The sequence below is a fragment of the Mustela nigripes genome, chromosome 14, assembly GCF_022355385.1.
Source record: "Mustela nigripes isolate SB6536 chromosome 14, MUSNIG.SB6536, whole genome shotgun sequence".
Taxonomy (NCBI): domain Eukaryota; kingdom Metazoa; phylum Chordata; class Mammalia; order Carnivora; family Mustelidae; genus Mustela; species Mustela nigripes.
The window spans coordinates 33,195,672-33,210,421 of NC_081570.1; the positions used below are offsets into that span (position 1 = coordinate 33,195,672).

A 14,750-nucleotide genomic window follows, 5' to 3' on the forward strand; every position below is an offset into this window, starting at 1 on the left:
TGGAGAACAGTGTGGAGATTCCTCAAGAAATTAAACATAGAACTTCCCTATGACCCTGCCATTGCACTCCTGGGTATTTACCCCAAAGATACAGATGTAGTGAAAAGAAGGGCCATCTGTACCCCAATGTTTATAGCAGCAATGGCCACGATCGCCAAACTGTGGAAAGAGCCAAGATGCCCTTCAACGGATAAGGAAGATGTGGTCCATATACACTATGGAGTATTATGCCTCCATCAGAAAGGATGAATACCCAACTTTTGTAGCAACATGGACGGGACTGGAAGAGATTATGCTGAGTGAAATAAGTCAAGCAGAGAGAGTCAATTATCATATGGTTTCACTTATTTGTGGAGCATAACAAAAAGCATGGAGGACATGGGGAGTTAGAGAGAGGGGGTTGGGGTAAATTGGAAGGGGAGGTGAATCATGAGAGACTATGGACTCTGAAAAACAATCTGAGGGGTTTGAAGTGGCGGGGGGGTGGGAGGTCGGGGTACCGGGTGTTGGGTATTATAGAGGGCACGGATTGCATGCAGCACTGGGTGTGGTGAAAAAATAATGATACTGTTATGCTGAAAATAAATAAATAAAAAAAATAAGATGGGGAATTTCAGCAGAGATTTGGAAACTAAAAACGAATAAAATTAAAATTTTAGAATTAAAAATATACTTGTAATTAAAACTTTATTCCTGGGTTTCATGGCAGACTAAACCCAGCTGAATAGAAAAATTAGTAAAGGAAAGCAGGTCAAAAGAAAATAAGGAAACTGAAGCACAATAAATAAAATTATGGAAAGTATATGTGTAAGAGACATATAGGTCATGATGAAAAGGTATAGAACAATCTTTATATATGATCTCAATTGTGACCAATGTTACATAGAGACATAAAACAAGACACAAAAAATATTAAGAATAGTTAGCACTGAAAGGTGACATTTGAGGCATATTTTAATTACTTTACATTTTTCTGTATTTCCCCCCTCAAATCCACCCATTCATACACTAGCACTTCTCCAAGTGCATTGTGGGAAAATTCTAGTTTCTTTAGGAAGAAAGAGCTCTGTGATCCAACAAGTTTGGTAAGTATTGTGTTAAAAAAGAATTAGCACAGGTGTTTTCCTTGTTTTATCTATTAACACTTGTTTATCTATTCATTCATTCATTTATTTTTAAGGAGAGACAGCATGAGCGGGGTGGAGAGGAGCAGGAGAGGACCAGAGGGACAGGGACAAGCAGACTCTGTGCTAAGTGTGGAGCCTGAAGCAGGGCTCCATCTCCTGACCCTGAGATCATGATCCCAGACAAAATCCAGAGTTGGACACATAACTCTGTGTTATGGAGCCTCAGTGTTTTCCTTGTTACTAATTTTTCTTTTATCTATTGGTTGATTACTATCAGTCTTCTCAGATTCTTTAACATCCTATCATGTGCCCTGTGAAGCATGAAGAGGACGTCAGTGTTTCTGAGGCTATGGGCAAGAAATCTTTTCGTTGTTTCACAGGGCCAGAGTTCCAGGTATCTGTACTTGGTAAATACAGTCATTTAGAGGAGAGGAAATCCTGAAGTTCTCTACCACTGCTGCAGTTCTTTACCCTATCGGTCATATCTGCTCTCCCCTCCCGGGGCCTGTGTCCCAGCCATCCTGCCCATTCTCTATAAGCTCTACGCCTCTAGGCTTTCAACATCCTATCTCCTCTGTCTGGGATTCTCCCCACCCCTGCTCCTTGCTCTCTTCTTCAATGTATCCAGTTTCTACTCATGCTGCCAGCACCCAGCACAAATATGGCCTCATCACTTCCTCAGAGCTTTGAACATGTTTCCAGCAGCACAGTTAGTACCTTATAGCATCCTTGTCTTGTACTTGTCTCTTACCAATAGACAGGGGCTTAGCTTATCATGCCTGCACCCACAGGACCTAGCATTTTGTCAATGAATGTTTGATGCCATCATTATGGCTAATTTTCTTTTCTCAGACAGGACAAGTATTTCTCAAGTAATCTTAATTTCTTTCTCCTATAAAGACAATATATACTGATTGTAGACATTTTAGAGAGTAGAGAAAATAAGAAATAAAATAAAAATCATTCATTATCTTACTATCTGGAGATAACCATGTTAACATGTTAATATGTATCCATTCAGGGGGCGCCTGGGTGGCTCAGTGGGTTAAAGCCTCTGCTTTTGGCTCAGGTCATGATCCCAGAGTCCTGGGATCGAGCCCCGCATCGGGCTCTCTGCTCAGTGGGGAGCCTGCTTCCTCCTCTCTCTCTGCCTCTCTGCCTACTTGTGATCTCTGTCAAATAAATAAATAAAATCTTTAAAAAAAATGTATCCATTCAGGCTTTTAAAAATGAACACATTGCATGGAGCACTGGGTGTTGTACATAAACAATGAATCTTGGAACACCACACCAAAAACAAATGATGCATTTTATGGTGACTAACATAACAGGATAAAAAAATAAAAAATTTTAAAAATGAATATATGAATATTTTATAAAACTTAGACTAACTTTATATATATATAACTTTATATCTCGATTTTTCTATCTGACATTATATCACACTTTTCAATGCCATTAAATGTTGCTTTAAAACATGATACACAGGGCGCCTGGGTGGCTCAGTGGGTTAAGCCGCTGCCTTCGGCTCAGGTCATGATCTCAGGGTCCTGGGATCGAGTCCCGCATCGGGCTCTCTGCTCAGCAGGGAGCCTGCTTCCCTCTCTCTCTCTCTGCCTGCCTCTCCATCTACTTGTGATTTCTCTCTGCCAAATAAATAAATAAAATCTTTAAAAAAAAAAACATGATACACAGTATTGATTGCATAGCATTTAATAAAGTTGATATATCATATATATAGCTTCTTCTAATAACACTCTGAATAACATATTTGTACAAAAAACTTGGTCTACATTTCTGATTTTGTTCTTTTTTTTAAAGATAACTTATTTTATTATGTGACAGACAGAGATCACAAGTAGGCAGAGAGGCAGGCAGAGAGAGAGAGCGGGAAGCACGCTCCCTACTGAGCAGAGAACCCGACACGGGGCTGGATCCCAGGACCCTGAGATCACAACCCAAGCTGAAGGCGGAGGCTTAACCCACTGAGCCACCCAGGCACCCCTCTGATTTTGTTCTTAAGACAAAGTTCTAGAAGTGAAATTTCTGGACCCAAGCTTATAAATATTGTTAAGTTTCATGATACATATTATTACATGCTTTCTAATTATTGGTGCTTTTATTAAATGAATTAATATATGTAAAATTTTAACAACTGTGTTGATACAGAAGTTTTGAATAAATAAATCCATAATTATTAGTATTATACTCTTCATATAGCAGATTTATTGAGTGCCTACTATGTGGAAGGCACTATTCTAGAAAGGTTCAACCAAGGATATTCTTTTCAGCAATACGTGTGGGTATCAGTCTCACTACATTCTTCCCATGGTCTCAGGGTCCTAGGATCGAGGCCCGCATCAGGCTTTCTGCTCAGCGGGGAGCCTGCTTCCCCTCTCTCTCTCTGCCTGCCTCTCTGTCTACTTGTGATCTCTCTCTCTGTCAAATTAATAAATAAAATCTTAAAAAAATAAGATTGACATGTCTACGAGATATTTCATGGTGACTAGTCTGTCAATTAAATGTTTAAGACATTGACTGTGCATCCTGAATATTGTTTCTCTTTTCTCAGCTATCCTTCCAGGATCTCATTCTGGAGCCCTGCCCCAGCCCACTACCTTGAAGAAAGCCCTCTTCACGTCCTTGTTCCTGAGGCTGTAGATGATAGGGTTGAGGAAAGCAGAGATGATATTGTAGAACAGGGCCAACTTCTTGTCCTCTTCCAGGGAGGCCTCAGAGCCAGGCTTCATATACATGACCATGGCTGGCACACAGAACATGGTGACCACAGTGATATGGGAGGCACAGGTGGAGAAGGCTTTCAGTCGCCCCTGGGCTGAACGGATTCTCAAGATGGCAATGAAGATGTTGATATAAATGACAAGAATAAGGGAGAGTGGGACCAGGATGACACTAAAACCAAGAATGAAGTCTACCCAGTCATTGACTGAGGTGTCTGCACAAGCCAGCTTTAAGACTGCAGGGACTTCACAGAAGAAGTGGTTGATCTCGTTGGGGCCACAATATGGCAGACGCATGGCAAAGACAGTATAGATAAGAGCAGAGATAACACCCCAGAGTCCACAGAAAATGACCATTAGCCCACATATCCATGGGCTCATGATGACCTTGTACCTGAGTGGGTGGCAGATGGCCACATACCTGTCTATAGACATCATGGCAAAGAGCCAAGACTCAGTGATGCCTAGCACTAAGAAAATGTACATTTGGGCCACACAGCTGGCAAAAGAGATGGTCTTCTTCTGGCTGGCTAGGTGTGCCAACATCTGAGGCACAGTTGTAGTGGTATAGCCCAGATCCAACATGGAAAGGATGCCAATAAAGAAGTACATGGGTGTGTGGAGGTGTGAGTCCAGGCAGATGAGGATGGTGATAAAGCTGTTGCCCAGAATAATCAATAGGTAGGTCATCAAGAAGGCTGAGAAGAGAAGAGGGGTTGTCCTGGGGTTGAATGAAAAGCCCAAAAGGATGAATTCAGTCACGTAGGACTGGTTAGGTTCTTGCATCATGTCCTACTTCTAAATGAAAAAGAAAAGAATCTATTCAGACAGAGAACTAGCTAAGCTATGCACCAAGGTGAGGGTTACTGATGGGACTGGAGTAGCAGTTGTCAGTGTCCAGTTATGATGAGACACCATGATCCCCCTCAACATGACAGCCCATTTATTTATTTATTTATTTGAGAGGGAGAGAGAGAGTGAGAGAGAGAGAGCAAGAGCACAAGCAGGGGGAGATGCAGAGGGAGAGGGAGAAACAAGCTTCCCACTGAAGAGAGAACCTGATATGGGGCTCAATCCCAGGACCTTGGGAGCATGACCTGAGCCAAAGGCAAATGCTTAACCAACTGAGCCACCCAGGTGCTCCATGACAGCCCATTTCACCTGCTCTTGGCCACTGCCACTCAAGAAATCTGTGAAGAGGAAAGGGCTTCCACCTCAGGTCGAGGCTCTGTCTCTGACCCACCAGTAATTACCCATTTCAGCCTCTGATCCCTCAGCTGTAAAATGAAAGCATTGGGCTAGCTGATCTTTACTTCCCCTTAGCATCCCTTCTCCTTAGTAAGGCAGCCAGACATTTAGAAATAAATATTGGCATACAGCCTCTATGCAATTTGGCAAATTACAGTGAGAGAACTTAGTTTGTCCTGTTGAAGACATCAATTCTTCAGTTTAATTTTATCTTCAATCTGCCCCAGGCTGGGCCATCCCTCTGCTACCCACAGGCCCTCTCTCGGGCCATGGCGCAATAGAAGGCACTGAGTTCTAAGTCCTGGCTCTATAATTTACTAAGTGAATGACCTTGAGCAAGCCCTTTACCCCACTCATGTACCCCTTTGAGACTGCTTCCTTGAGCACAAAATGAGGATGACTGTCTCCTAGCTACAAGTTTGCTGTAAGAATATGATATCTATGATATATGATATCAAGGAATGACGTTTGGGCATGAAAAACATCACACAGAAGGCCAACAGAAGGGGTAGGTGCATAGTGAATGTTAACTGTATTTCTGGATGGTTTTCCATACACAAAACTGAGATTCAGGTCCGAGCTATGCAAGCAAACTTCCTGAGAAGTACCCCATCATACTTAAAGCCCATAATCAATTTTCACTCTCCCAGATGTCCACTCTCTGTTGCTCCTTCCCATAACAGACAGTATTTCTTTCTTTCTTTCTTTTAGTTTCTTACTGACTCTCAGCTGTTTCTCAACCTCCCTGAGCTTCAGCTTCTTCATGCAGATCAGGGAAAGGACAGCCTCACCGAAGAGGTGTCATCTGCATCATTGGTACTTAAGGAATGGGAGCAATCTCGATGCTGTCAATATTTTCCTTCTCCTAGCACTAATTTATCTGATGCAACCTACTTGTTCTCCAGTCTGCTTGTTCTTCTTTGGAGCATCATGAATGAATCTGCGCAAAAACTTGTGTCTCCATTGAACCCATCAGATGGTTTCTTGACTTTGACCAAAGGACTGCATTCACTTTGAACCTCCTATATGCTAGGCATTTTTCCAGAACCTTCAAAGACATTATCCAATAGTCAGATAGCTGGAAAATAACTATTTTTTTATTAAATCCCTACCTTTCATTGAAGGGTCTTTTTTAAGTCACATTCTCTCCCCCGGGGGAAAGAGCGTGGGGTTTAGAGATAGTGGGTTCTGCTTCGATCCTAGCTTTGGTTTTACTTGGGCTGCTAGCTTACTTTCCAAGCCTCAATTTCTTCATCTGTAAGATAGGAATAAAAATATCTACCTTGCAAGCGACCTTCTTCCTGAGAGGAAGTTTCCCAAGGACCCAAGGTTAGAATACTCCACATTGGGGCCAAGAGTGGGAAAATGTGCTGACATTTCTGCTTTTAATTTTTCACACACAACTGATGGATGGACTGACTCTTTCATAGTCTTATGTTAAAGAGTGCTTAAAATGGTTTATCTGTGCAGGGAGGCTGAGAGCAAGTGGAACAAGCTCTCCATAAACCAGCAATGTATGCCCAAGGGTGATGTTCCATAACCAGGATCTTGGGTCAGAAACTCAGGCTCCCTGAACCCCTGGCTCCCTGTCATCCTTCCCTGACTCTCCTGAGGGGAAAACATTTTTTTTTTCCTGGGGTAAAAATTGCCTGACTCTCAGGATTATAACCAGAAGCCCCATGTGAGGGAGAACAAAGGGAGGCATTATTATCTACCATGATGAACTGGCTTCTGTGACTCTATTTGGGCCAAAAATATAGAATTTGGCTTTTGAGGTATAGCTTACAATATACCTTGACATTCATTCTCTTTGAGCAGCATGATGACTCTGTGAGATGTATAGGATAGGGGTCATTGTTCCTATCTCATAGATGAGAAACTGAGGCTCAGAGATGGAGAATATAGGAGAAATGGAGTCTCATTCATTCTGTAGTAACAATAAGGTTTTCTATGTGTAGCAAAACCATAGCTAACCAGAACTCAACTAATGAGTCCTCAATTTACTGAAATGTTTTCTGTTTTTGATTCTTGGGGGAAAGACAGATGTGAGGGCAAAGAATTTTGTGTTGGGCTTTTAATTTAACTATATATGATATATGGGTATAGATGTGTACATGCGCGCGCGCACACACACACACAGATTAATTGATGGTATCTCTGAGGTGAACAATGTCATATCAATCAGAAATGAGAAAATCTCCTCAGCTCCTTTCCCAGCTCCCCACATGCTATCCAACCCCAACTTCCTATTGCTGCCACTTTCAAAATGCCTTTCACACCCACCTGTCCCTCTCCAATCCTACTGCCACTAGACAGAGTCTAAACTAAACACTTGGCCCCTTTCCCTCTGGTTTCATTTCCATCCTGCAGCTGGGTCTTTACCCAGACCATTCTTTGCACTAGCCTCCAGAGTGCTCTTTCTAAAACAGAACTCTGACTGGGCCATTCCTTCCTTTCATCCTTCAGCAGATCCCTTGTCTACAGGGAAAAGTCTAAGAGAGTTAGACCCATACCCTGGCATCACTCCTTAAAGTCAGATTCATCAGTTTTGGTCACCAGATTCCAAGGCAGGTTGGTGGGATCTTTGGCCACTGCAAGGGATGAAACAGAAAGCCTCCCTGTGACCCAAGATGCCGTGTGCAGAGAGGACACATAGGAAAGAGACAGATCCCAGGTCACAGTGGGAGCTTGTCCCAGAGTTCAGATTAGGACCCAGAACCCCTGGCTACCAGCTGCTCAGCTCCTCAGCCTCGGTGCTAGCTCAAGATAAGCCCAAGCAAACTGGGATCCTGAGGTCAGACACAGCCTGCTAGCAGCTCTTTAACTGTGTGCAATTTAATGGTTTCCCACTGTACCTTCATTACTTCATACCGAGCCCAGTGCATAGTAAGACCTAGTAACTGCTTGGCTGAATGATAAACAGACTGAGAGACCCTGGGAACCAGAAAAAAAAAGAGGGAGAGAGCGAAGGAAGAGATTCCAGACATTGTCTCTGTCCTCCACTTTCCCTTTGAGTTTATCAGAGATCTGGAGAAAAGTATCTGTGTCTGGAAATCATGAGTGCCTTGGGGAACAGTCAGGACGCAAGTAGGTTAGGTTGAGGGAAAAAGAATGAGAGAGTTGGCACTCAGGTTACAGATCTTGTCATTTCTCTCAACTCCTGTCCTAGCCACTAAATAAAATAATAAAGCAAAAACACTATTTTAAAGACTATAATAATTTAATAATTAAGGTAGTGATTATTACTATTTAACACTTTAATAAAATATTATTCTTGTTCTTTTAGCAACTCTCTATGGACCAGATGCTGTAACACGTGCTTTACATGCACTGTAATTGGGGCGATAGCTGAAGGATTTGATAGTAAATATGGGCACCCTCTGATCAGAATACACACCTGCCGTAGGAAACAGGAAAAGCTGTACCAGCAGGAGCGCAAGCTGAGCAATAACCCTGCGCATAGCCACCCTACGAGCGGGTGTTATTGCTGAGTCCACGCTGCAGGTGAGGAGAGCGGAGACACAACTTGCCCCGGGGTGACAGCTGTAGCTGACTCCAGAGCCTGGGCTCATAACCACCAGGTGATGCTGCCTCTCGGAGCTTCTCTGGTAGTGAAAGACCCGCGGATCCCCTTACCCAAGAATCCAACACTGCCACTGGATGCAAACAGCAAGAGGTTTATTGTCACGCAGGTACCGGCGGGTGGTCGGCAGCTCCAGCTAACCGAGCACACCCGGCTGTGGTGGTGCCGGGTTTTTATAAACAGGTACAAACAAGTTTTGGGTGGGGCGCAACTGATTGGTGGACAGTTTGAACTTTTGAAAAAGGCATACTTGGTGTTAGTGGATTGGCCCTGGAAGACCCCCTCGCGCGAAGAGAAAGGCGGGAAGGGGAAACAAAGAGGGGAAGTTTGACCTTATTACTCAGCAGAAAGGCATCCTGTCTATGTGACCTATGTGACCATGCAGCCCCCTTGCCTACATGACCATGCCCCTGCTATTAGGAGAGGGTATCTTGTTCAAACAGGAGTTAAGTGTCATGCCTTAGTAGCCAAGCTGTTACAGAAAGGCAAAAGAGCAGTTACATTGAATTCAACCCTGGGGAAAGGGTCTTTTCACTGCAAGGGGAGGAGGGGTACTCTTACACAACAAAAGAGCAGTTAATTATTTAAAGACTGGGGGGGGGGGGGTCTTTCAGTAGGAATGGAGTTGGACTGACCCACCTGGAAATAGGTCCTCCTGTTTTCTCCTCATCCCCTACTCTCTCACTTGCTCTCTTGTTTTCTGCCTCCTCCAGGGTAGACGCTGAAATGAAAGAGAAGAGGAAGAGCAGGAATCGTGGCCAAAAAGCAGAGGGAGTGAAGCTGTGGGGAGGCAGCCCTTCAGGCCAGGCAGATGCGGGAGGCAACAACGCCAGCCATGCTCCTAAGGCTGCTGCTGCCGGCTCTGCACACAGCAACACAGACATATGCTGGCCCTGCGTGAGCCCATGGGTCCCCTCCACTCTCCTTTCCATGGACTCTGTCCTCCCAGCAAGGTCCAAGAGGGGAGCCGGGCACCCTGATGGGAGGTCAGAGGCTAGGCAGGCGCTGGCCCGGAGCTGGCCCTTCCCACACGTCCTCCTGCTGCAGCATCCGGCAGCCCCTGGAAGCCTCCAAGAGAGCACTGTTTGTGCACAAGGGTAACCAGGGTGTTCTCTGATGGGCCCGAGGTCATCTGCACCAGGGGATTGGTGGAATGAGCCACGGGAGCCTGGTGAGATCCAGAGAATGCTGGGAGACCAAATACAGAGCAGGTGTAAGGAGGGGTCTGAAGTGGCAGCTTCCCAACTAAGGGCAGCAAGGATGGACTAGGGCATGGACCAGAGACCCAGAAGCAGACCAGGAAGGATCAGTGTACACAGATGGACAGATAAGAGGACAGAGGACTATGAAGGCAAGTGAAAGTATGACTAAACTGGAAAGGGATGGAAAGTGAAGTCAGAACCTGGCTGCTGGGCTGGGCGGGGGGCGGGGTGGGGGGAGGCTTCCACCTTCACTCACCCCCTTGCCGGAGCACACTGAGCGTGGATGCCGGAAACATACAGCCTCTCCGAGCACTGCAGGCAGATGCTGGCTTCAGAGTAAGACCCTGCCCATAACACTCCCAACCCTGGTCCCCCCCTCCCAGCCAAGGAGGGCAATCCCAGTCCTACTAAGATCTTGTGTCAGGTGGCAGGTGATTCACCAAACCTTGGGACTGGAGGCGATCTTGGAGAATCTAATCCCGGTCAGGACATGCATTTTCTCTACAGCCTCCCTGGCAAAGCATGCTCCAACTCTCATTCACATATTCCCAGGGACAGGAGGCTCAGTCTCTCTCAGGGTAGCTTAGGTAGCCTTGACTGCCCTTCACAAAATCCTTTCTTGTACTGAATGGAAAACAAGTACTTCTGACATCAACATTGTGTTCTATAAAATACCTCTTTGCCCCTCCACCCTGCTGCTTCTAATCACACCCCCCTCCTCCAGAATCCCCAGTCTGCATTACAATGCACTAGCAGCCCTTACCTGCCCCACCTTTCCTTAGGAGGGTCTGTGAGGCTGTGTGGGCTGCCTTCCTTGCCCTTGATAAGCCCTCCTGCTCTGATCAGCCCATTTTCCCCAAGCTGGAATCCTGCTTTGCCCAGCATCTCTGATGCCAGGCAGCACCCCACCAGAGCCCTCACACTGGCAGCCCAGGGAGGGCCCCACCCTTCAGCTCAGCACCTAAGGGCTCCAGTGAACAGCCTCTGGGGAAGCAACCAGTGCTCTGATGAAGACCCAGGGATTCATAGTCAGGCAGATGTGGTCCCTGTGACCTAGTCAAGCCACACAGCTTCCCAGAGCCTCAGCTTCCTCTCTGTAAAATGCACCTGTGTTCACTAGATCAAAATAATACTGGCTATTGGGTTTTAAATTTTTATTTTATTTTATTTTTTCAGTATTCCAAGATTCATTGTTTAACCACCATACCCAGTGTTCGATGCAATACATGCCCTCCTAATACCCACCACCAGGCTCCCCCATCTGCGCACTCCCACCCCTCTAAAACCCTCAGTTTGATTCTCAGAATCCACAGTCTCTCATGGTTCATCTCCCCCTCCAATTTTCCCCAATTCACTTTTCCTTTCCTTCTCCTAATGTCCTCCATGTTATTCCTTACGCTCCACAAGTAAGTGAAACCATATGATAATTGACTGTCTCTGCTTGGCTTATTTCACTCAGCATAATTTCTTCCAGTCCCATCCATGTTAATACAAAAGTTGGGTGTTTATCCTCTCTGATGGCTGAATAAGATTCCATTGTATATATGGACCGTATCTTCTTTATCCACTCGTATGTTGAAGGGCATCTTGGCTCTTTCCACAGTTTGGCGACTATGACTGTTGCTGCTATGAATATTGGGGTACGGATGGCCCTTCTTTTCACTACATCTGTATCTTTGGGGTAAATACCCAGTAGTGCAACTGCAGGGTCATAGGGTAGATATTGGATCGTGTGTGCGTGTGCGTGTGCATGTGTGTGTAGCCATTATGGGCCAGACACTTGATATTTGCACAGCATTATCATCACTACTTTAGAAATACAGAAATGGAAACTCAAAGTATTAAAGAGCCTATACAGAGCTGGGATTCTGCACGTAGGTTTGTCTGACCACAGAGGCTGTGCTCCTAACCAATGCTGAACCCAATGTCATGATCAGACACAAGGCAGACCAGAGGCAGGGAACCGTGGGGCAGCTTGGGGTGGGAGGAAGGACAGAGTCACAGGTGGGGTGGAAGGTGGTTGGCTTATGCACTCTACACCTAAGAGCAGCATTTTTGAGGGTGGGAGGCTCTTCGGGGACTTCTTCCGGATACACAGTATCCTGAGGATAGGGAAGGAAATGGGGAAAGGGTCAGCATTTATTTAAGTACCTCTATGTGCCCAGCACTTCACAGGTACCATTTCGTGCAATCCTCCAAGAAGCAATTTATTTCCACTCTATCGATGAAGATACTGAAGTTCAGAGAGGTGAAATGACTTATTCAAGGTCAAGCAGCTATTGGAAGCAGCCAAGATCCCAATGTAAGTCTCCCAGATTGTAAAGTGCCTCTAACAACACACTCTGCTTGAGGGTGGGGGAGGATGACAAGCCAGGAGCACCCAAGTCTCTAGTCTGGGGATGGGGTCTGCCCCCAGCTTTTCTGATTCTCCTAATTTGCAAACCAGCCTTTCTTCAAGTCCAAACTTGTTTCTGAGGCCTCCATGCCTGCTACAAGGTGCTAGAAGCTGAGTGAGAGACAGAGAATCCTGTTCTCAGTCAAGAGGCTGTTCCACTGCAAATCCCTTTATATCCAGAACAGTCCCTGATGGAGTCATCCCTGTTTTCTGAGTTACAAAAGTAACTCACGTTCATCAGAGAAAAGTCATAAACAGAGAAAGGTAGAAAAAAGAAATAATTACTCTTCGGTTCTTTCTGTACTAGAGAACATTTCACTGATGGCTTCCAGATGTTTCTCTCTAATATTTTCTATGCCTGAATGATAGTAGCTTTTTCCCACTCATTTCATTAATAGCACACTTTACATACAACTTTATTGTGACAGATACTGCTTGGCTAACTGTCCATTTCTCCCTTCTTTGCTGATACAACTATGTTCTTGCTGACAACATTTGTTTGAGGCAGTCAAAGCCCAAATGACAGTGTTGTTTCTTCCTTTCCCAGAATCCTTCTCAGCGAGGACAGTCACAAGATGTAGTCCTGTCCAGTGAGGCATGAGGGAAACTCACCTGAGGGGATTTTGTGAAAAAAAAAACCTTCTTTTCCTAACAAAAAGGATAGAATGACAGATACATCCCCTTCCCCCCCAAACCCCATGAATACAAATGTCATGTCCGCAATTGGGCAAGTCACCTTGAGACCATGAGGAAGAGGCTGAGAGAGTCACAGGGGTTGTCTCACTAATGTTATCCAGCTGCAAAATATTAAGTAGCTTCCTACCTCGAAACTTCTTTTTAGATGAAGAAAATAAAATTGATTCTTGTATATCTAAACCACTGTTCGGTGGGTTTTCTGAGTTTTGTATGCAAATCCTAATGGATTAAGTACCTGCCTTTTAAAACATTTACCATTATTTAATAAACCTGTCACCATCTACTTACCTATTCTTTATAACCATTAATGTCAAGCATTTATTCACCTATTGTTGGATATGTAGTTTTAAACCCATTTTTATCTATTACACATGATACCACATTGGATATTACCGCAATGTATTGATTTCCTGGCACAAGAAATCTATTGGGTTGAATTAGAGTTATAAAATAGAAAGACACCGGTTTCATACTTTTGTTCCCAATCAGGATGAAGTAAAAGAGACCAGAATTACTGCCCCACCTGTAATAACCAAAAACCTAGACAGATTGCATGGAATAATGTTTTCCAAGACACTGGACATCAAGCAACAAAATACAGGGATTTGTGAGAGATGAGAAACTGATGAGTTGAGCCCTGCAGTTGTCCCAGGTTACTGTTCACAAAGCGCCCCAGGCTGCCACAGGAAGTGAGGACTCAGAGGAGGCTAGTGGTTTCCCTGGGTGGAAGACACAGAATTGAGAGTGTGGGTGGCTGCCATGGACTGAATGTTTGGGTCCCCTCAAGGCTCGTGTGTTGAAATTCTAATCCCTAATGGGATGGTATTTGGAGGTGGTGGTCTTTGGGAATTAACTAGGTGATGAGGTTGGAGCTCTCATGATGAGATTAATGCCCTCATAAAAGAGGAAGAGACAACAGTGTTTCCCTCCACCACATGAGGACACAAAGAGAAGACAGCCAACTATACCTCAGCAAGAGAGCTTTTACCAAGAACCTGACCATGCTGGTACCCTGATCTTGAACTTTCAGCCTCCAGAACTATGAAAACTAAATGTTTGTTGTTTAAATCACCCAGTCTATGGTACTCAGTTATAGCTGCCCAAACTGGGTAAGACAAGGGCCAAGTTTGCTGGAGTTCGTAGAATGGAGTACTGGAGAAAAGAGAGTTCTGGAGGCCTGCAGAGGGTCCTGTGCAAGTCTCAGATGAGCACTGAGGAGTGGATTGTGTGAAGAAAGCACACAAGTTGGGGAAGGGGGAAGACAAGCGGAAGGGTTAGATGGAACCATTCTTGGAGCTTGTCCAGGGTCAGGGATGTGTCCTGTTCTCACTAGCTAGACTAAATTCTGCTCTCATCTTGCCCAACAAAACTTAAAAGCCAAATATAAGAGAGTCAAACTATTTACAAGTAATATAACTACATTCTAAAAAAAAACAGCTTAAGAATATTTACCACGAATTCAAAAAATTTATGACACTCAGTAAAGTAAGATTCAAAAATGCCTGGTATCCAGTGAAAAGTTACCAGGAATGCAATGAACTAAGAAGATATGACCCATCATGAGAAACATCACCCAGTTAAAACCAACTGAGAAACAACACAGATGATGGAATAAGTAGGCACAGACATCAAAAGATTATATCTAAATTTCATGTGTTTAAAAAGCGACAGGAAAGACTGAGCATATTAAGGGAGAAATTGAAAGAAATCTAACTTCTAGAGATTAAAACTGTATTAGATGAAAAAAGCACTGGGTGG

The 14,750-nt window shown here is 44.5% G+C and overlaps 1 protein-coding gene across 1 annotated transcript; it reads right to left on the reverse strand.

Annotated features, from left to right (window-relative positions):
- Nucleotides 1–3,715: 3,715 nt before the first annotated feature.
- LOC132001681 (olfactory receptor 2A12-like) lies at nt 3,716–4,657 on the reverse strand. Its single transcript, XM_059376452.1, has one exon. The coding sequence runs from the start codon at nt 4,655–4,657 to the stop codon at nt 3,716–3,718; it is 942 nt and encodes a 313-aa protein (XP_059232435.1).
- Nucleotides 4,658–14,750: the final 10,093 nt, after the last annotated feature.

Bases quoted from the DNA above. Each gene is read 5' to 3' on its own strand.
- LOC132001681 (XM_059376452.1), bottom strand. From the start codon at position 4,657: ATGATGCAAGAACCTAACCAGTCCTACGTGACTGAATTCATCCTTTTG.